This window comes from Anopheles darlingi, chromosome 2 (assembly GCF_943734745.1).
Source record: "Anopheles darlingi chromosome 2, idAnoDarlMG_H_01, whole genome shotgun sequence".
NCBI lineage: Eukaryota > Metazoa > Arthropoda > Insecta > Diptera > Culicidae > Anopheles > Anopheles darlingi.
Genome location: NC_064874.1, coordinates 49,224,555 through 49,246,564, shown reverse-complemented (window position 1 = coordinate 49,246,564; position 22,010 = coordinate 49,224,555). Strand labels below are relative to the sequence as shown.

Here is a 22,010-nt window from a genome sequence, read left to right as displayed (position 1 = left end):
AAAGTGTCCACCAAAGGGCCGAATTGAAAGAAAGTTTTATGGTTCCACTTGACGGAGTCACCGAATTGACGAGGGAACACCACCCTCCGACGGTGATCCCTCGGGGCTGCGGACGAAACCAAATTGAGGTCGATTTGTTGCTCGTGGCGATTTCGCCGACAATACGTTATGGCTCCCAAACGGGTTGGCTTTTGCGTTGGTTGCTATAGAGCGCTTGGGAATCCGGGAGGGGGGTAGTCGAGCCACGAGCCGATGATAACTGGTCGTGTGTGGATGGAGGTAAAGGTATGGGGAGGGGAGGTGTAGGAGCAAATGATTATTATGTGTTGTTTCGCTCTGAGCGACAATTTGTATCCTTGCCGTGGGGGAGGCCAATGGACATTGGTGGGGGCGGTACGCTTCTTCTGGAGAGTGCTGTCAAGTGAAGTAAGAGATGGGTTCGATATAGGATAACCACAAGTCGACAAGTCGAGTTTGCGGAACGTTAGTTACTATTGAACGATTCCTTTATCTTCATTCTGTTTACACTCTGATTTGCTATTATCGATCGATTGAAGGATTTGAAAAAAGGAAAATCAGACTTCCGGATACAATTGGTTTAATCGTTTCAAAACAAAGTGCCTGCTACACTTTCAATGTTATGGATGGTACAAGAATAATGAAATCCTTCAAAAAGCAGGCTATGATTAGTTCGGCCTAGCAATAGACCTACTTAGTAGACGTCGTGTAGAAAAGCAGATTAAAGGGGTTTCATATAGCTACACAAAATAATACAATGGCTGCTCAAAATCTTTCTTCATCGGCAAATCGGTCTTAATTAAGTAAGATACATTAAAGGACTTCTCAAATTATACATTTGGCAGCATAAGTGTAGCTCTGGAGTGTGGGAGTGTAGCTGTAGTGTAGAATTTTCGGTCCTCAATATCGATTTCAAAACATTCAAGCCACGGAAACGGGTTACTCAAGAAGCGTGGCGGCGAATCGTTTTTTTTTATCTCAAAAAAAAAAAAGATGAAATAACTTCCGGAATCTGTGCGGCGTGCTGGTGTAACGATAGTCTGCCTGCAAGGTTACCGCAGCATGCGCGCACTTGAGCTCGGAATCAGTGAAAGCGTACCAGTGCGACAGACAGACGACAGCAGGCAAGCACCGGGTGCGACTTTGCGTTAATCAAGTGTCGATCCGTGACATAATGCAAACGACTGACTGCACAGCTTTTCTCAGGCTTTACACCGAACGGTGCCCTGATGCGCTCATTAAAAATGGCCACCAACCGCTTCTTTTTATACAGGCGTGCTCGCTCGCTGTTGCGATCTGTCGCCACCCTTACGATTTGCCCATGTTCCGCAGCACCGCGTTCCCTTTGTGCAAGGGAAAAACCTACGCTTATTAGAGGACCCAGCCAGTGACGCTATGCAGCGGTGACGCCTACTACAACGGCGATGCTCTGGTGTGTAATTAATCCGATGTTACATAAATGCGAAGATGCAGCTACTGTCTCACCCAGCCAGCCAGCCAGCCAGCGGGAGACTGCTCTCCCTTTTCAGTGCAATGGACGAGAGCGCCTCGCCGACAATGGCTAACGGCAGCAGCCCACCAACCTACCACACCGCAGAACGCCTTTGGCTGGAAAAATTAACTTTCTCTTTCCGCAAGTTAAGTTTCATTTCTATCACCCCGATCTCACCGGTGGGGGGGGGGCAATACCACAAAATGAGGCGAGAAATGGTAGCGAATAGTGTCGCGTACATTTTACGTGTGATCGATTCGAAACAAAGCAAACGCGCGCCATGGCGACATGGCAAGGTTGCCTTCCAATTTTCCACAGTCTCTGAGGTCACGGAGGCACACCGCTCGGTGATTGCTTTCTATTTCAAATGTCACCAAAGAGGAAATAAAAACAAAGCAGACCATGGGGAGATCGGGGATCTGCGGAAGGTGCACTGATTGCTTCATTACCGTTACGCAAAAGGGTACCAAAAACCGATGAAAATCTATGAAGTAACATTAAAGTCACCAGGGGAAAAGCATAAATAAGAAATAGGTTCCGTGCATGAAAGCAACTTTCGCGGGAAATTAATATTTACTTTTCCGTTGCAGCAGCTGAGGCTACGGAGTGAAAACGTCGCCCCTAGTGGGGCCTGGAAAAGGCAAATAGCAACGGATACGTTTGGTTGATAGCCATGAAGCATGGGGGTACTAGGAAGGAAGGAGCTTTGATAGTTTGCCTCTTGGTGGGGCAATAGTTTTGCATTTTAAACGGGCATATTTAGAGCCGTGAACGTGCACCCTTGCTTTCAGGCACAAAACGACCAACCTGAAGCTACGGTGACATTGACGCTAATGTTGGCAAGTCTAGATAAACCGCGGGCAGCTACACCCTACCAACGTGTTACGCTTTGTTCAACCAACAAATGCGAAATGCGCTCGCGCTCGCGTCGGCGTCAGATTTTTCCCAGACTTTCCCCAGCGGACCGGTCTGGGTTGTGGGTGAGATTTTCCAAAAGACGTCTTCTCTAACAGGGCGCCAAGGTGAGCACGTCATTACACTCTTCGTTTCATTTGAAAATGACAGGGAAACAATTTTTCTTCGATTAATTTCACTTTTTTCCCTCGACTACGCTGGCGCTTTTCCTGTGTTTTCTCTACGACGGCCGGAGGCCGTGTTTTCACTTTGCGTGGGGCACTCGTTTTTCACACTCGCCCCTGCTTTCCTCTCTCTCGTTGTGGGTGGTTCGGGTGAGTCGATTTCTTTCCACGTTCAATTGGCGTAACGTCATTTGTTTTCCCGCTATGACGATAAAGATCCATACGCAAACAGAGCTTTCCACACGTGATTCCAGTAGCGGAGGAAGAAGCGCCACAGTTTCCAATCCGCTTCCTCTTTTGGCCGAACGCGGGCCACAGCATCGCGGCTCTCTCTCTACGCACTCTGCGAGACGAAAAACTCAGTCAGCCGCGATCGGTTTGTTTTCAAAGTTGCTTTCGAGCATCTCCAGCGTTCAGGTTTCGGTCTCCCGGCTGCGTAACGAAGGAATCTGCCGCGGGTTTGCGGCAAACGAACGAACGGAGCGCATCTGGGCATCTTAGGAAAGTGGCCGTGTTTTCGGTTCATTTCGCACTGCGAAGCCACCGCGGTACATAGAATGGCGAAATGTTTCACTTGTTCCGCACTTTTCCGTTGGAAAACACAATGCGTACGACGCGACACGGATGATACGACGAGTGGGTGCGGAAATGGAAAAACAAGACAAAATCCACAAACAACCTGACGATCCGCGGGTGCGAGACGCGCTTATTTCACCGATTGTCTGGTTGTTTGTTTCGCTTCCATTTCCCACAGCTTGCTGCGCGTGGCTGACTAAGCCGACCCGTTTGGAATTTTCATTGTTTTTCATTGTAGAAACTGTGTAGTTCGTAGCGTCGATTTGTGTAACGACATTTTTTCCCTTTCAACCAAAATGCCACCGTTTTGAGAGACCGTACACGTAATCGATCGTTTGTTCTTTTACGCGCTTCTGGGGACGGCGTTACGGTGGACGATGTTTTACCGATTCAAAAACCCATTTTCACTGCGATGATGTAGTTTTAATCACTGTTTTACACCACTTTGAACCGTAAATCCGCGTCCGAAAACGAATTTGTCAACAGCAGACGCTCAACCGACGAAAACAAACGCCGCGCGCGCTTCAAAACGCACCGCAAACCATGATCGTCGAATTCACACATTCACTCCTTTTCAGGCCGAGCCACACAAAACGTAAATTTCTTGTAAACTTAGCATTAACGTGTGAAATTTGCAAACTCGCTTTTCATTGAAATTTTATCGACTTTTGCACCAAATTTAACTACTTTTGGGGATAAAACGTACTAAACGCAGTCACGATGAACACACACTATCGTTACAAATCACAAAAAGAACGCAAAGATCACGCTTCGTGAGGTCCGGCCTTTCCACGCTATGCTTAGCATGCGTTTTTTTGAATGAAACCAACGGCCAACAGCTGCAAATACGCACGCTATAGTTGCTACGATACGCATACTTAGAACTCTTTATCTCACCAACACACACAGCCGGCTCGTACGCACACAAAATAACCGGTTCGCTTCTCCATTCCCTTTTGAATTATGTTCCGTTCTTGGTTCCAATCAGAAGATCCTGACCAGAACAAACCGTTACCTGATCCGGCCAACCAAGTTCATCATAATGTACAGATCGTCGTCAATCTTTCGTCTACAAGGATTTCTTATCAACTATTCATTATGTAGCCCTCCTCTTCCTTTTCCAATATCGCAAAAACTTATAGGAATTCAAAAAAATAAAGAACACTTTACGTTTCCCCACAGTCGCCGTCCAGCGTTGATCCATACTTTTTTATCATTTGTAAGGACGAGTCTGTTGATTCGTGGATTTAAGGAACGTTTATCCCACGTACACCCGAAAAATAAGATAACTCGCGCAGCAACGGAGACAGGAAAATCCAACTGGATTTATCCGTTTTCATCGGTCAGGTGCTGGCACCGGGTGCAGCCTTTTCCTCACATCCACAAGGCGCAATAGGAATTCATCATTTGTTTCGAGCAACATAAATTTTATAGCAGGATTTGTTTTTTTCTGTTGTGTGTTGTTGTGGTGAAAGTAAAAAGAATGTACAAAAATATTCAAAACCCAAAGGTCACACGGCGCGAGTCACTTTCGGTCGATCTGCAGTAGCACAGAAAGTAGCCACGTGAATTTCAACCCTCGGGGGACCGGTGATTGGAGCGCGGAAGTGGCTACCTCTGTAGCTTTTTCTCTTCCCAAAGGCTCCACAGCATAACGGAACGGTGGTTCAACGTATTTGCATATGTTTTTATGGGAAGCAGGGAGATTGAGAAAGATGAAACACCGTTTTTCCTTTGCTGGCGGAAAATGGATCAACGAGGGTTCGCGGTGCGCGTTCGGAACAACCGTTTGATCCGATTTGGGTGCGAAAAGCAGGTGGTGCGTCTTACATTGCGTTTAATGGGATGATGGTGCAAATTTTTGGCCCGGGAGTCTTGCTGGTACGGCATCCGGTTCCACATGATGGAGATGATGCCTTTGTGCATTTGCTAAGAGAGCGGTTTAACGTTGCTTACCGAAGGCGAAAAATGATTGCCATATTTTACACATTCCGTGGCCGGTTCTGGATGGTTTGCCTGCCTGTGACTTCGTTTGCTCGATGTACTTACTACGCTGCTGCGTTCGCTTCCCGGTTCAGTTGACAATTTGTAATCCTTTGCTCTCGAGCTTCAGGTTGGTATCCAGCATGTGCTTAAAAGGATTACGCTGCACACGCGGTGAAATCTACTTTAAATGGCCTACCAAGAGGGGGAGTGGGCACTTGATAAATATATAAATTTCAACCAAATATCGATTCGAACATTTGGGAACCGGTTTCCCGTTTTGTAAAGACAAACTTGTCAATCCATTGGTTCATTTTATTGAGTAAATATTGACAAGAAAAAAATGACGCAACATATTACCCACCGGTGTCGGCGTCAACATACGAATCCTTTTTATCGATTTCATTCCTCCCCTGCCGCGCCGTCATCATCAATCCGGCGCAAATGTGTTTCGCAAATAAATCTAAACGCCATTGCCCGCCCCCCGAGGCTGTCGAATGCACAACCAAAGGCTGCTGTGCGCTAGGTATTGAACTATATCGAGCATACACCACACTATGCTGCCTGCAAACCTCTCCTGATGTGCACTTGCTCGGCAATGTTTATTTGGCAGCGGCAGCGGTAGCAGCAGTACGAATCACACGCATCATGCTACGGATGTGCTTCGGTATCGTTTGCATGCTGCAGGGCGTATGATGCATCCCCTAGCCAACCAGGCATGGCACCGGGAGCCATCGTGAGCAAATCTCAGTTTTCGCAATCGATCCCGCAACACCATCAAGCCTTGTATCCGTGGTAACCGCGACCCGAAACGAACGCGGAACGGTTGCTGTATGGTTGATGTGTAGCACAGCACAGAAAACTCGATTACACGGTGGCAGAAAATGGAGGCATCAGCGAAGTGCTGTTCCCGGGAAGCTTTCTTGCAGTAGAGCAGACTGTGTTGGAATTTTAACGTTTGAGTAAAAAAATGTTATTCAAGAAAGCGGTAAACATATTTTGCGCTCCAGCTTAGGTTTGAAGCAACGCGGATGATAGATCTGAATCGAAAGCGGCGTCTACATTTCGTCCGCAGCCATCCAGATAAATCGATAGTTCTTCCAACATGGCGTTTTCCAATCTTTCTCTGTACATTTATTGCCTAAGTTTTAACAGTTTACCAACTACATGGGTAGAGTGCTACCGGCACCACACCGGAACGAAAGCGCTGCTTCACGGGTGCATACTCTTTTAATGCACGATGTTAAACAATCATTAGGAATGCCACCATCGACCAAAAGTTTCTAGGAAATGGGAGCCATTTTTTGCACATCTTATGTCCCTGGCTCCTGGCATCCTTCTCGTTGGCTCAGACGCTCCACGGGCCACGGAATTTGTTGGATGAAATAATTAATTTCCTACGCAATTTCATTTTCATTACCCAAGGGCCCATCAACTGCGGCACACTCCACGTGGGAATGAAGCAAGAAAAACACAGGATAAACAATTGCACATAGCAATCGCACAGCTACCATTGCGAAAGGACCGTAACTTGGAACGACGGAGACACCGCACCGCCACCACCAAAACGAACCACTAAAACGGATGCTCATAAAAGGTGCAATTGCCTCAACATTACTGCTAAACTCTCGTGCCCAGCACGCGCGCGTGTCCATCTAACCGGAAAACGGACTATGGCTCCGTCTCGAGTTGGCCGATTGTTTGCCTCGGGGCCGCACGGTAATCGTTACTTATGCCATGGCGTGGACCGCCGCTGAGACAATAGAAAACACCAGAAACGAGTGATTGGTTCGAATTGTTGCTAGAGTTCTGTGCATCTCTAGTGCGCACATGCTGTAAGTGATCATTAGACGACTGTCGAGAGAGATAATCGATTGAAGCCATTTTATTCCTCGTAGCAATCAATTCGATCGGCAGCTCCAATTGAAGCATCGTACAAGAGCAGTACAAGACGAGACCATTTTGTGGTGCTGCGCTGCACGGAAACGTAAGTAACATAAAACACTCTTAAATGAAATCGTATTATTATTACCATCGTTTCAGCCTAACGGATCCATTGTGTGATGCGCGAAGCGACATATTTATTGTTTTTTCCACCTTCCTTCCAAACACGACCGATTCTGGCACGTGAACAACATCACAATCAACAGCACTAAAAAGGGATATAAACCCTCTGTCAGTGCCATGTCAATATGCTCCACTGCTCCACAGCATGCGGCATCGATAATAAACAATTGATGAAGGGGAATAAATTGAATAATTATTGACATTAATAACGAATGAATCCAACCAACCAGTGGCAACAGTGCCGGGCCGCGGCTAGTGTACCATCTTCTGGAGACAATTGAAGGCACGATGGTGGTGGTGCTGGTGCTCTATCATGCCATCTCGGAAAGCTGGTCGCTGCTACCGCTGACAAAGCGTAAATCGCACTTCAAGCAAATAGTACTGCGGTGCGGTGCGGTAAGAACCACATCGTTCGTTCGGTTAGTGTCTTTGGTCCTTTGGTCTCGTATCAGCGCTTCACTGTTCATGTTGCCAAGATAATCGCCCCACCTCCCGCCATGGAGGACTTATCTTTTCGACTAATTGTGCTTACACAGGACACCGCACGGCGGCCGGTGACGTTGAGGCAATATTTGCATTTCTCTAGCCCCATTGTCCTCCCGCAAGGCGGTCGTCGTTTGATTGAAGGGATGTTTAATGAATCGATCTCTTGCTACGTGCAAATACGGCTTTGTTTGGACGATAACGACAACGGGACATTGCAGCAGAGCCCCAGAGCATTCGGAAGTCATCGATAAAGAGAGCGATAGTAGTTGCCGGTGCGAAATCGCTTGTCTCAGGACAATTGATCTCAACGAACAACTGCACCAGTCAAGTGGAAACAGCTCGAACAGCCTGTGTGAATTGGCTAGTCGTCTTAAGAATCAACTTCGATTAGTCCTCCCGTCAAGTCAACGCGGGGACGTTGGCAGGGATCATTCATGCAAGACAGCACAATGGTGCACTGAAGTGTGTCCACTTTTCATCCATTATAATGTGATAACGATACGAGACTATCGTTGAAACATCATGATAATAGACTCGATCGATGGTGGTCGACATTCCCATGGTGGATGCGGTTCACAGCAATCGATATCTTGGCAACGATCTCCCTTACGGTTAGAGAACATCCTTCTATCGTATCCTATCGCATCCATGCAATTTCTGGACCACTAGACCATTTATCACAATTCCCCGCACTCCAAAAACAGTACCTGGTCAAGTAACGCCAGGTCGGGCTTATGCAAAAAGCGTACATGCAGCGCTGTATAGCGCCGGGGGGCAATAACACTTTTACAGCGTTCGAGCACTGAGCACCAAACGTCGAACCCACCGTCAACGGTGGGGCCGGGAAGAGAGAGGTGAGTTTTCATGGACTCAGGTTAGCCGGCCTGTGGAGAAGTCATTACAATTAGTGAAAAGTGATAAAGCGTGTCACGCTACAGGTAACCCTTCTTGTCTCCGCTTCGCTCTACTCTACGCCACCGCCACGAGCTCTACTGCCGCTGCTCGATGTCCTTTGAAATGCCACAACCTGTCCGGAGTGTGTAACCGGAGAGCTTTAGCGGAAATACATTTACACACAGCGGGAGTGTTGAGCCGGTGCGCTGAGGAGTAGAGAGGCCACCAAGTTTGCGTTGTTCGCACTTTTCGTTCGCTCGTTTTTAACCACGCGCCACCGTTATCGTTACCACTAGAGGCTGGCTCTGGCTGGGTGGCCACTACTTCGAACCGGAAAATGGCTATTAACTAATTATCACACTGTCTCTCTCTCTCCCTCTCCCTGCCTCTAGTGCTATGCAAACTTTGTGCCTGCCTGAGTTTCAAGCCTCTACACTAGGAGACCCAAGCAGACGAAGTGGTTTCTCCTGGAATGCGGTTTTTGATGGTTCACTTTCTTCACTATCCTTCCGGACCAGGATAGCTCATTTTAAGCAGGTCGAGACCGTGGTTCAGGATGTTAATTACTCGAACGAATTGAGGTGGAAACTACAGTACACACGCAGGAAAGGTTTCGATTGAACGCACGAATGGGACCGCCGCACGCTGCACGATGGGAGATCATACTAACTCGCGGTCGGAACTGAGACTAACGTTCGTTCTAACCTTAGCCAAACCTTGACGCACAACGCGATCGCAATTGCTCGATGATTGCAAGCACACTCCAGGCCAGTTGGTCCATTCGCCGATGGCCTCTCGTACGCCACCGCCGCCGCCGCCGCCCAAGTAAGGTGTGAGCTAATCAACGTGGGAGAATCGATGCTCCAAACCCACCAGCTGGGCATGCGGACGAAGGTGGAGGTGATATTAGCCACCCATTAGTGGGAGCGCACCCTCCACAGGGAGGGCCACTCCGAGCCACACTGCTCGGATACCAGCAGCCTGAAGGCACTTTGATTGATTGCATTGTGCTCGCTCGGAATGGGAAGTAATGCAGCCGTCTCGTCTCGCGCTGGCCGTCGCTGGTTGGCGCGGAACTGCAGCTCGTGATAGCGTTTCCCTTTTGGCGGGAGTTTCGGCCAGTATCAGGACACGAGGGAAGTGCAAAACACGGGGAAAGAAACAGACCCACGGTGCCACGGAACGAAATAGCGCAACGTTTTACCCGCGGCGAACGAGCGATTGATCGTGTCACGTGGCCAAATTTGCGAAAACGCGATTGGAAAATTGTACGTTTTATTACGATTCTCCACGATTGGCGCACCATTAAACCGACAGGCGACACTCAGGGATGGAGGGGAGGGGATCGTTACGTGGTCTATAATGTCGATTCCATCGTGAACCACCGGGGAACGGGGGATGTTTTCAAACGTAAACCGAACGGAGGATCTACATCAAAAAGGAGTGTCGTTACGAATTATGGACCTGTCACGTGGGAGGATGGGGTGGGGGGGGAAAGGAAAGGACTTTGGTCAGCACAAGCAGTACACAGCTTATGCTTGTACGTACCCCCGAGTGTAGCGAAGTCCAAGTTCCTTTATTTTTGCATCCTCATCAAGATTGTGGCGGGAATTTATAGGTTGGCGCTGGAGAAGGCGAACCATTTTGCCATCCAAAAGAGGGGGGCTCCCGGGATAATGTGCCGGGGGGAGAACCGTTGAGCTTTGGCCACAGGCACAGGCGATGGTTTACCATGCTGCTCCATTACACACAGCACCGGAACGCGACCATGATGATGTACGTATGGCGTACAATGATGTATGAGACGACCGTATGAGTCACGCTGCCTACGCTTCTATCGATAAGCTTTGTATGAATATTCAAATGCCCCACATCAGCGTGGTTCTAAATCTAAAAAGTAATGGAAATAAATTTCCACTTTTCACCCGCAGGGTGCGCTGCCTTGGTGTGTTGAAATACCCGGGAGCCGGGAGTACAATAGTAAAGTTCAAGTTCTAACTAGCATATGCAAGAAATATGTTCGCGCTTACCATAAATTGTGTCCAACCATCAACCCCCAAAACACAACACGTGGTACTGGATTCTGAAGTAATGGCCATACAACTGCCGGACGGTTTCGTATTGACGCATTCGACTCGTACAAGGCTATCAAGGCTAGAGGAGGATGGAGCTGTTATAGCTTATTTTTTCAGTTTCAAGCTAGGACTTGTTTCGACATGTGAAAGTCACTCAATAGAAGACAATTGAATCGATTAGCTAAACGTTTGGAGCACGGAGACAGACAATCATCTAGATGATGAGCGCAGCGGTGGTACCGTCTCCAGAATGTTCTAGCTACAATACGAACTGTCCTGAGTGCATCACGATCAAGCCACCCTACCGGCATTGAGACGCACCCATATTTACGATAATGTTGTAAAAGATAGTCATTGATGATACTTCAATTGCCGGTGCAATGTATTTGCTAGCTTCAGAACTAACAGCTTGAACATCGAGCAAAAGGAAAGGGCTGCAAGAACAACGGTAATGGCTCCTATTTGTATGTCTTATAGGAAGAAGTTATAGAAGAGATATTTAACAACTATATAAACTTGCGGGGAAGCATTCAACTTGACAAGCTATAAGAATTATTTTGGGCGGTGAATAATGTCTCGCATAAGCCGAAAAAATCGCAGAAAATGACAGCGATGCTGATAGCGTACATAGAAGTATTTGAAGTGCAAATAAGCTTTTCTTTGGACTATAGATAAACTACATAACGTGCGTCGATTGACAACAAATATTCGCATAACACCGTCAAAAGTCTTTGTAGAATCGCTCATTCTGGCTTAGGCGATTATCAAAATGCCGAAATGAAACTCACTATCGATATCGATCAGAAAACACACAGAACGCAGAAACTATTACTTGTATTCCAGCCACTGAGCAGCACTGATCCTTTCGGATAGTCGAATGTTTATCGAATTAGGCACTCCTCAGAACTAACTGAAAAGCGGAAATAATTCATCATATTTGTCCTTCTCGCAAGTCCTGGCGAAGCAATACAATACCTCAATATTGGCCACGGAGGAAACTTGCCACTCCAAGCGCAACTCACAATTGAACGATATCGTGTCTGCCTTTCCCATGGGTCACCGTAGCCACGGTGGTACAGTACGGATCCTCCCACTGTGCAAACGACGCAAGGGAAGGGCACAAGCTGTGCTTCAGTGTACGTCTAATCGTTTATTCCGCGCAAACAATTTTACCATCTCCGGACTCAAAAACTTTACCCCACCTTTGTACGACGACGTCCACGTGCATACGATGCTCGCGCTTGCGGAATGCCGAAGTTTTGACCACTGGGAACGAGGAAACTTTGTCTTTGTCGTGAAAGTAAAAGGAAACTGGGACTAAAGACTGCAAGAAATGCGCCATCGGCAAAGGACATGAAAAAGAATAGCGCAAGCATCCCCAGGCTAACCACGGTCGACAACCGTGCCGGTTGTGGGTAGCGGTGGCGTCCGGCTACGATGTTCTTCATTAAGAGACACATTTTATTGGATAAAATGCGACAGAATGACCATCCAGGCGGAGGTGCGAGAGCGAATGCCCTTATGTTACTCTCACGTGTCATCATTATTTCGAGCTTTGGATCGTCGCTTTGGTTTTTCGGGGGAGGCGGACTCGGGCCGGTAATCGGGCATCGTGCAAACACCTCTCAACACACGTGCTCTGGGGCGTTCTGCGCTTTGCTGTGGTGTGCTGTTAACACATCACAACAACCCCAATAGCGCCAATAAACCTGGCCAAAGAATTGGTTGCTGCTTTGCGTGAATAAATATTTTAACGGGGGCCAGTTTTATAGAACCAGAATGTGCTGCGTCGTGGTGTGGCATGGAGTAGCGACACTTTATGATGCTGACGACGACGATGGTGCTGGACTAACAGAACAGATTTTAAACAGCGGTACAATATGCTGCTGTCGGAGGAACAGTATCATCCATATCAAAAGGAACAACGACAAAGGTGGTCCCAGTGGCGGTAATAATGGGGAATGTATAGCCAACACTAGCCGTTATGTTGGGAGAAGCTTCAGAAAACAATCGACTGCGCAGCCGTGCGTTGAAGTAGATCAAATAGTGCAACCTATTTTACTTAAATGCAAGTGGAATAGATCCATCCAATATGATGAATAAATAAATAACGATGTTGCCACATCGACAACCGCGAGCGTGTGCGGTCTCTCGATTGCACCGAGAACTAAGCTGCGGATGCAACAGGACCGGACTACCGGAGAAGTGATCCAGAATAATGAAGCAGTCGATTTCATAAATCACACCCCACCGGCGGAATACAATTATGAGCAACAACAGTATCGCATTATAATTATTTAATTGCATTTCAATCGCCCGGAATGACAGCTCATCCCGGGAAAAGGTAATGAAATCGTAATGTGAAGCAACAGTACCCATGATGGGGCGGGGTGATGAACTGCATCCGCAACAGGTGGTATACCCCCGCTCCCTATCACCAGAAACCAGCAGCATCAGGATTGATTGCAAGTATCGTTTGCATATACTCATCGCCGCTCATCTCAGCTTCCTATCATTATCATAGATCATAAAGCGTTTTCTCTGATGGACCGCGGGTGCTCGCTGCATTGTTAATGGCCGCTGGCCTCTGGGATGGAGATGCAACCACCAGCAACAGCAGCAGCAGCCATCCTCAATCGAGCTCCATAAAAGTCAGAATTAATCAAACTTCCATCAATCAGAGCGCACAACGCGATGGACATTGCCGGCCACACGGCGTTCGTTGTGAACTGCTCCAGGCCCATCCAAGGCGTTCGCGGTCGCCATTCGCATCGACTTCATCTAAAATCAACACACAGCAGAGAGAGAGAGATCATAAATCAACATTTTACCAGTCGTTGCGCCGTTGACCACTGTGCGGTGCTGCGGGAATCAGGAAAATTCTCACAAAGCGACTGTTGTACTCCAGCGCTACATGATCCTTTCGCCTTGCCGGCAGAGTACCGGTTATGATCGAAATCGAAATATGAAACTATATCAATCAAATGATGTAGGAACGATGCCGGTATCGGTGCAGGATCGGGTTCTTCTCCCCCGCCGGCTTCAGTTGGCAATCAACGAGGCGCTCGGCTAGGGGTGTATCGCGGTGGACACCGAGGGTGGAATTAGCTGGCAACCGGAACGGAATTACCGGGCAAGGAAGGAACCCATCGCGCCCCTATCCATCTCCTCTTGCCAGTCCCGCTGTAGTCCCGCATGATATGATCCGCATACCGCATCGCCTGGGAACGATGGATGAGCGAAAGTAGCGGATAATATTCTCGTTATCCAGCGTATCCATCAATTTGCTGTTCCAGCGGGTGGGCGGAGAGTTTCGGGTGTACCCGGAGGTTAACGGCGTTCTTGACCTTCTGACATCATCTTCCAACCAAACCGAAACCATCCTGCCGAACCAGTACTTTGGTTCGCTTTCGCCCGAAGAAAGATCAATCTCGACCGAGCGGTCCCGCAGCAGCTAGACGACAAAAGGACTCGAACGATGTTGCCTGGGCAACGATGTCGGCTACTCTTCGGCTGTCTTGTCGTGTCTTAATTCAATCTAATTTAGCAGCGCGTCCCCTCCCCACCGTACTCCTCTCGTACCGTGTGACCGCGCCGAAAGCGCCGGAAGCAGTAAATTTTATAATTTCGTTACGGAATCCAATATCGGTCCGGCGGGAGGCATTCGTCGAGCAGCGAGTTTTCGTTTCAGCCACGTTCTGGCGATGATGACGGCGGACCGTAGAAGTCGTAGCACTCTTGCTGTGAGCTAGAACTCTTCGCGGTCATGCGTTTCGGCATTGCTTCAAAACTGTCTCAATTGGCAATTGTACACACTGGCATGGCACGGACGTCTTGTTATGGATGGTCCAGTTATGGCCACTTGAATTCAATTGTCCTGGCTGGCGTGGCGCGTCGTCGCCGCAGCAAACGCCACCACTGTCGTCATCTTCTGCCGTGGTGACCATTACGCTGAACAAAGACAAGAATTTACGGCTCTGAATGATAATTATGATTATGTGCTGCGGCACACATTCTACCTCTCCATAGACCAACGGCTCTAGGGGGCATCTCAATTCGACCGCGCAGGATATCCCCAGGGAAACCAAGTTGTTTATTGCTCCCGTTGATTAGATTCGTGTTGTACTTGGAATGCCGTTCGAGGGCAGCATGGAGTGCTTTGCTGCTTTGATTTTATGACGTATCCACCGGGTATGAACGATGATTTGCTACCCAACACCATGACAAATCCAGAGTCTTTTAGTTTATGGCCAGCCATTAACGATGTTCTACCTGCAATTAGCTAAAGTGGGTAATAGTGCCACTAATAATTTAATTAACCAATAAACTATTAGTTGCACTTTTGTCGTGCTTTGCGATGCTAATTCGCAGGAACTGGACCAATTGATGTGGGTCAACGAGTCTCAAGATGCTGTAGCATACTTTGATTCAATTGTTCTAATGTCTATCCGAACCACATGCCTATGATTCCAACGGACGGACACATATTAACCATCCAAAACATTCAAGTGGTAATAATGGTGGACATCATTTCGTGTTATCAACGGAAAGTGCATCAAGCTTCGCTTTATTGCATTCTAAAAGCATATTGCTGATGATTCTTCCAATTCTTCCATTCGAAAAGGGGGCATTTTGATGCGTAAATCATAAATGGCAAGTAGGATAAATATGCACCTCAAAATTTCATTAAAATCCATCGAATTTCGGTAATTAATGGATGATGAAATATAATAATATTTCGGTTACTTCCAACACGACCGCGAAATGGTGAGTTCACGTGCCCATCTAATTTGTTGATGATGAGACTGATAACAGTGCCGATATGGCTTCATTAGGCGAAATGCCAATGGGCAAACCAATTAGCTGATAGAACCGATGTGATGGTGGTAATGAGCTTGTTTTACATTGCAGGCACATAATGACTTTTCGATAAGCGTTTCGGAAGGTTTCTACGCTCGTTATGCTCTTAATCTTGCCACACTAGACCACACTATTAGAACACAAAACGAAATCAGTAATATGTTAATGATATCAACACTTTACAATGTGTGCGATATGGTATAACAACTCGGTTCAGTAAAAAAAATCCCAAAATAAGGGTCGAGGGAATACGATGCTCTAGCAAGTCCGATGTGCCGCTATTTCCGGTGCGAACAAGAAGAAGCCTATGAGAATAAAGCACACACAACCACAGAAAAGGTATTTTACGACACCCCTGTTGTGCACCGGAAACACTACGGGCGAAACGACGTAAAAGAGGGAAGAAAGGGTTGGAACTGTAAAAGGGTTGTTGTGGCGGCTACGACGATCCAGCACACTACCGGCCACCGGTTAATGATAGAGTGACACCACACGGGGATACCCGAACCGAAGTGAGCAAACCGGAAGAACTATTGCCTTAGCTGGTTTTTTTTTCGCGAAATGCTTCCTCTACGTTTGTACGTCAACGCCCCTAGCCTAACCATCGGAGCATGAAGATGCATACAGCCCATCTTTGGGCGAGCGCGTGACAACACAGATTAGACACCCAGATCGTGCTTCCAAATTGTGGAGGTCCAACGATATGAAGAGTTGCGCAATTGTGCCGGAAGACGATTCTTTTCGATTGCTGATCGCAGGATAATGATTGGCCAAAAGGATGTCGATTGAATCAGGACCAGTAACGAGCGTGCTGCGATAGAAATGGGTTAAGCCCTTCGATTCCGTGATACGGAATTATCACTAACCCCTTGTGTGTTGTGGCTCAAGTAACTAACGAGAAGGTTTTAACTCTACTCGTTTTAGCTACACAAACTCTTTCCTTTAATAGTTTACGAAGGAAGCAGGTGCACCTAGCGCTAGTTTATTAGCTTGTCGGCTTGTTCAGTGATCCCGGGACACTGGCGATGCTGTAATTTAATATTATTATTCCTCTGGCCATGATAATCTCATCACATCTGGGCACCTGAAGCCAAATGCGTGGAGCGAACTGGAAAATGGATCATCCCGTTCGTTACTCTGGGAGGTGATAATGCTGGTGATGGACGGCAAAATCCCGCCAGGTATTATCATGATTAGACCGTAACAAAAGGCTGTCGAGCGAGAATATGATCGAGGATTGGCAAACCAGTAGATCATAGCTGGTAGGCTGCAAGAAATCGATGGTTCATTTGTTTATCACTGTTATTATCACCGGTAAAATGGGTTTCAATTTACATTTTGTCTACACTTTTGTTAAATTTTATCTCTGTACAACATTCTATCTGGAAGCATTCACTCCAAATCCACTCTACCACATGCACATTCAATTTAATTATTTTCATGAAGATGATGTTCACATGCGATAAACGGAATTTAAAAAACGCATGCGTTGCGTAAAAATCAATCATTTTTTATTACTCATCGAAAAGGTGCGTTATTGCGTTTTCATTGCAATAATCCGTATGTAAAATCTCATACTTCATCTGTGTTGCCATTTTTTGCGACTACATTTCAATCGAGCACGTGTAATCTTTGTACAATTTTATGATAAACTGTTGCAATGGCCGGAACTACAATTCCAACATTAGCAGCGAAACGGAAGGCATGGCGCCGAGATTCCGTTTTTATAAGTTAACCCACCCCATTCCCGTCCCTGAATTCGTCGTCGCTGAGTACTTGTAACTTAAATTCACCCTTTTTTGTTTTCAGGGATTTTACGCTAAGCCGATAAAGAACCCCGACAGGACAAAAAATCTTCAAAAGTGGGAGTGTGGCATCCCCGGAAAGAATGGTGTAAGTGGTTCATTTTTGTTGCGACCGGCAGGGCATAATCCGGTTCTGACGTGTTCCATTTACAGACACCGTAGGAGGGTTGTCTTTACAAGCTGCAGGAGACATTCCCAAAATGATTCTCCGGCATGACCGCCGAAGTGCCAGTTTGTTCCAAAACTCTTTCACTGTTGAACATCAAGAAGGATTTGCGTCCGTCATTATCCTTTAAACAGATACTACTGGGAATATAGGGACTGTTGAATAAATCCCAACATATCGGATCTTGCATCAAAAAATGCGACCCACAGGTTGAACACAAGTATGTAAAGACCGTCCGTCGGGCACAAGAGCGTTTTGGAAAAATATAATATAGAGAAAATGACTTAAAGGAAGACTTAAACAATAAATAATCAGTTACCTATATGTTTTGTAGCACCAGTACAGTGTACTTTCAAGTGTGCGGCATCAAATCACCGAGTGATCGAAGGTGATCGCGAGGGCAAAAGCAATTGCTCCAGAGTGGACGACGGGCAGCATTCAGCCAGCCAGCCAAAATCAGACGATACGCGACATCAACCCCTTCCTCGTTGTCGCTGGCACCCGAGGGGTGGTGGTTCGTTGTACCAGGTTTCTTCACAAACGTTACCTCACTAAGAACCTTCACTCACACGCAGAATCTCGTGGAATTGGGTGGCGAGGGAGGGGAGAGGGTCGATCGATCGAGAGGTGATCGATTACACACCACCTGCTAGGGCTCGGTGGGATTTGAACGGCATTCGTGAATTCACTTCACTGCTCGAGAACTTTAAGAAATTCACTTCACAGAGAACAACAACAACACGGAATAGCCAATCTTCTTTCTTCACAACCGAGCACACCATTTATCTTTCTAGGCAGGTTTCCACCCAAAGAAGCACAACATCCCGAGCCTGAGCGGCGGAAGGAGGACGGACGGTGTGCACTTTATGCTCGAAGGGGGGGAGCAGAATCGATGGAGCTTGGAGCCCGCGAAAGGTGGAACGAGGAGACGTTCTCTTCGCTTTTTTCTGGATTGATTGAATACTCGCGCGCGTTCTTCGGCGACAAAAACGAGGTTGACACAAACAAGGCACCAGCAAAAGACACAACACTCTTGGCGACCGAAATCACTGCGACTATGTTCAACAACCCGCGCGGTTCCGTGCAACTTTCACTTTGAAGCAGCTTTACGACTCGGCGGCGGCTCGGTGGCCCAACAACGCAACAACTCAGCAAGCAAAACGCAACAAAAAAAAACTCTGCGCAGCTTGGCTGTTGCTTCGCTCGTCACCCTCCCGCAAAGATCGGATTTAAGCCCGACATGCGTTTCTCTTTCTCGCTTTCTCTTACGGCGGAAACGATGTTGTTGCGTGTGTGCGTAAGCGCCTTCAGCTTCTTGCACGTACGATAAAATAAATAAAGTACTCTAAAGAAACCATTCAAGTAACACCTTAAAGGTGATAAGCATAATTTCAAAACTAGTACAATAAGAATATTTTCCTAACCACTCTTTTCGCAGATTTTATCCTCTTTAGTTGAACACGATCACTTGATCGAGGCTCTTTTTGCGAGATCGTCACACACACGAACACAGTTTTTTTGTGGCAAAATAATTGCAAGAAAAAGCCCGTTGTGAATTTCCTTCGCCACGATCATCTTATCAGCGATTTGAATGAATCCAACAGCTGCGATAGCTTCTTAAAAACGAAATTTAGCGTGTTCGGATAACAGAAGGATAAGTGATCGCATATACACATATTCGATAGCAATATATGGAATTTTGCAAATCTTTACAATTGATCGAAGATTATTGAAAAAGAAAAGTCCTTCGTGAGGATGCACCACGGGATGTGGAAGCTGGGAAATAGCTTAAGGTACTTTTGGAACATGTGAGCTATACGTGTTTTACTCATCTGTTTCTGATCTTATGATCTTTCTAATTTCATATCAAAAAATAATTTCAAAGCCAGCTGATCGACAGACATACGTAGAAGATCTTGGGTTGTTGAGTAAATCCTGTTCTGTGCTACTTTGGGTATGATAAGTTTTTTACAAATGTAGCTCGGTTAAAGCTCCCAAGGCCTCCCAAGGTCTGGAAATGCAAACTTGGGCGCCTTTAGAAGAAAATTATGGAATTTTTTTAACGTTTCAGGGTGTTTTAAAACAAAAAATTATTCAAAATTTCGCGATCATTTCAAATTCAGATTCAATCCTAAACTCACACATACAGACACGTTTGTGTGTGAAACTATTCAGCAATTCAGCAGCCAGACCAACGCGATCGAAACAGTGTTGAAGCTGGGTTCAAGTTGAAGCACATTTGGGTTGCAACGAGATAATTAAGATAATTATGAAGATAGTTAATAATTGTGCATGCCTAACAAGAATTATTGCTGGTTTCAGTGTAAATTAACACTTTTAGTGCTCTTATAATCCTCAAAAAGAGCGAGACCGCGAAGATTTAGCGGCCTTTACTATCCCCCGACAGAGATTTCATTTTCAGGCTTTATTGAATTTTGTGGAGCGAATTTCACTGGATTTTACCGTAGATTTTCTCCTTTTTAAAAGGTTTCAATTCAGGAATTCCTAATTTTCATCTCGCAGGAACAAGAGCGGCAGTACTAGATTGAAGCAGAACAATCTAGTACTGCCGCTCTTGTTCCTGCGAGATGAAAATTAAGAAGCGGAACGGCACAAAACCAAATCTTGGTGGTCACATGAAAAGAATCATGCGATCATCGAATACCGATTACAATGAGATGTGCAGCAATGCATAGGAAATAAGTATCTTCTTCAATTAAAGATATTAAATGTAAAGCAAATGAATCGGGGTTATCCGCTTCCAGGAATAGAACTGATCCCAATACTCACCATATACGCCACGTTGTTGCTTCGTGCGGCGGTTGGACGATGGACTTAGCATACTTTCACGGCGTGTCGACCCGAGGAAAATGTTCAAATTCGATGGGAGTTGGGTGGAAACGGAGTTCCGGGCACTTCCCGGTGCGCTGGAGGGAAATTCGCTCCACACCGCGTCCACCATCGAATCAATGCTGGACGAGCGTGGTATCGGTTTGTTGGTTTTATCCCGCCTGCACGGAGGAGAAAAGTAGTTTCACGCGCGGTTTCCAAAAACTACTGACCGGGTGCGGCCGATGACCGGCCACGGTTTGACCACGGTTCAATACTTACCTTTCCCAGGACAGCCGCCGGGCACTGTCATCGTTGATGGTTTGCTGCAGACAATTGCTGTTCGTTTTCGTTGTCTGGTTGATGATGCGGGCCAACCGGTAGATCGCACTGTTCGTACTGTTGCTCATCAGTTGCGGCGATGTGCCGCTCACGTCACTCCCACGCTTCCCACCGGCCCCACCGCTGCTTGCTGATCCGAGATTACAACTATTACCAGTATAACCGAAGTAGGCGCCACCGCTGGAAGCCGTAGAAGGAGTCCCGGCATTGGTTGCATTGTTGAAATTGACAAAGTTGAACGACGAAAGACCAAAGGATTTGGACGTCGGAATGGGAGGGTACATTCCCGGTGAGGTGATACTGTAAAGTAAGAGAATGGAGATGGAAAAGATGGATCATTCAGGTGGTGTTAAGCGGACTATACACGCTCGGTCAATATTCTACATTACTTGGATTTATTTAGCGTATTCAGGTTCTGCAAAATATTTTCAAGATTCTCAATATATGCCGAGTAAATCAAAGAAACCAAGAATATTCTCCAATAATATTGCGCGTGTGTAGCCTGCTTTAGACCTACAGGTGCTTCCAGCAGCCATCAAGTTAATTAACGAATAATGACCAATCCTGCGTCCAAATTTCAATGCCCACTGACTGACCGGTAATTATCTTTTCAAGAACCCGTAAACTACCATTCAATCATTGATCCCTTTGTACCTACCTGATGACGACCGAACCATCACCGCTGGAGCGCTTCTCGTCGAACTCGTAGATGTGCGGTTCCGCCGGACCGACTACGGAGTTTCCGGCTGCGAAGATGCTGCTTCCACCGGACGACTTGCGCCGATAGTCAAACGTGTTGTCATCGGCCGTCAGGAGGATTTTCGGGCTACTGCTGATCGGAGTCGTGCTGTTGGCGAGCTTTGCTTCGTACAGGAAGTTATCTGCATTGCAACGGCGAGAAAGATGGAAGAGTAAAACGGACGGTGGAGGAGGTTGATTGGATTGTCGATGTATCAAACGCTCCGGTGCATCATTTGCACAGGTGTGGCCACACTGGTTTGGCGGGCCGTGCGCGTACTTACTAGAGGATGCCTTGAAGCAAGCGCTTTCCGAAGGCTGCGGTTTGCTGAAAGCACTCGCACCGGGAATGTTGAATAAGGGCAGGGTAAGGGAGCGCGAGAGCCGAGCCCTCTTCTCCGAGGCCCGACTACCGCTGACCGGCCGTGTTCCACCGAGCGGTTCACCGACATTCTGCAGCGTCCTGGAAGGAACGACGTGGCGTGTTAGTAAATCAATGATGCCTTCTTAGATCTAGGTCAAGATGCTTATGCCAACAACTGATCACTTGTTGTAAGGGGAAGAAGGGACAGATTTCAGTTGTAGTAACACCCATTATCC

General features: G+C 46.9%; 1 protein-coding gene across 4 annotated transcripts in view; it reads right to left on the bottom strand.

Moving 5' to 3' along the window:
• Window positions 1-21,541, bottom strand: part of LOC125950010 (uncharacterized) — a 56,308-nt gene extending 34,767 nt beyond the window's left edge. For 2 of the 4 annotated variants that reach the window (XM_049677564.1, XM_049677566.1), the window contains exon 1: window positions 5,122-5,635. In XM_049677564.1, coding sequence (XP_049533521.1) covers window positions 5,122-5,155 — 34 coding nt within the window. In that variant the 5' untranslated portion in view covers window positions 5,156-5,635. Of the gene's footprint in view, window positions 1-5,121; window positions 5,636-9,162; window positions 9,295-20,291; window positions 20,513-20,612; window positions 20,973-21,330 lie in introns of those variants that run through there. The other 2 variants (XM_049677567.1, XM_049677565.1) reach the window with 2 other exon arrangements.
• Between the last annotated feature and the right edge of the window lie 469 nt (window positions 21,542-22,010).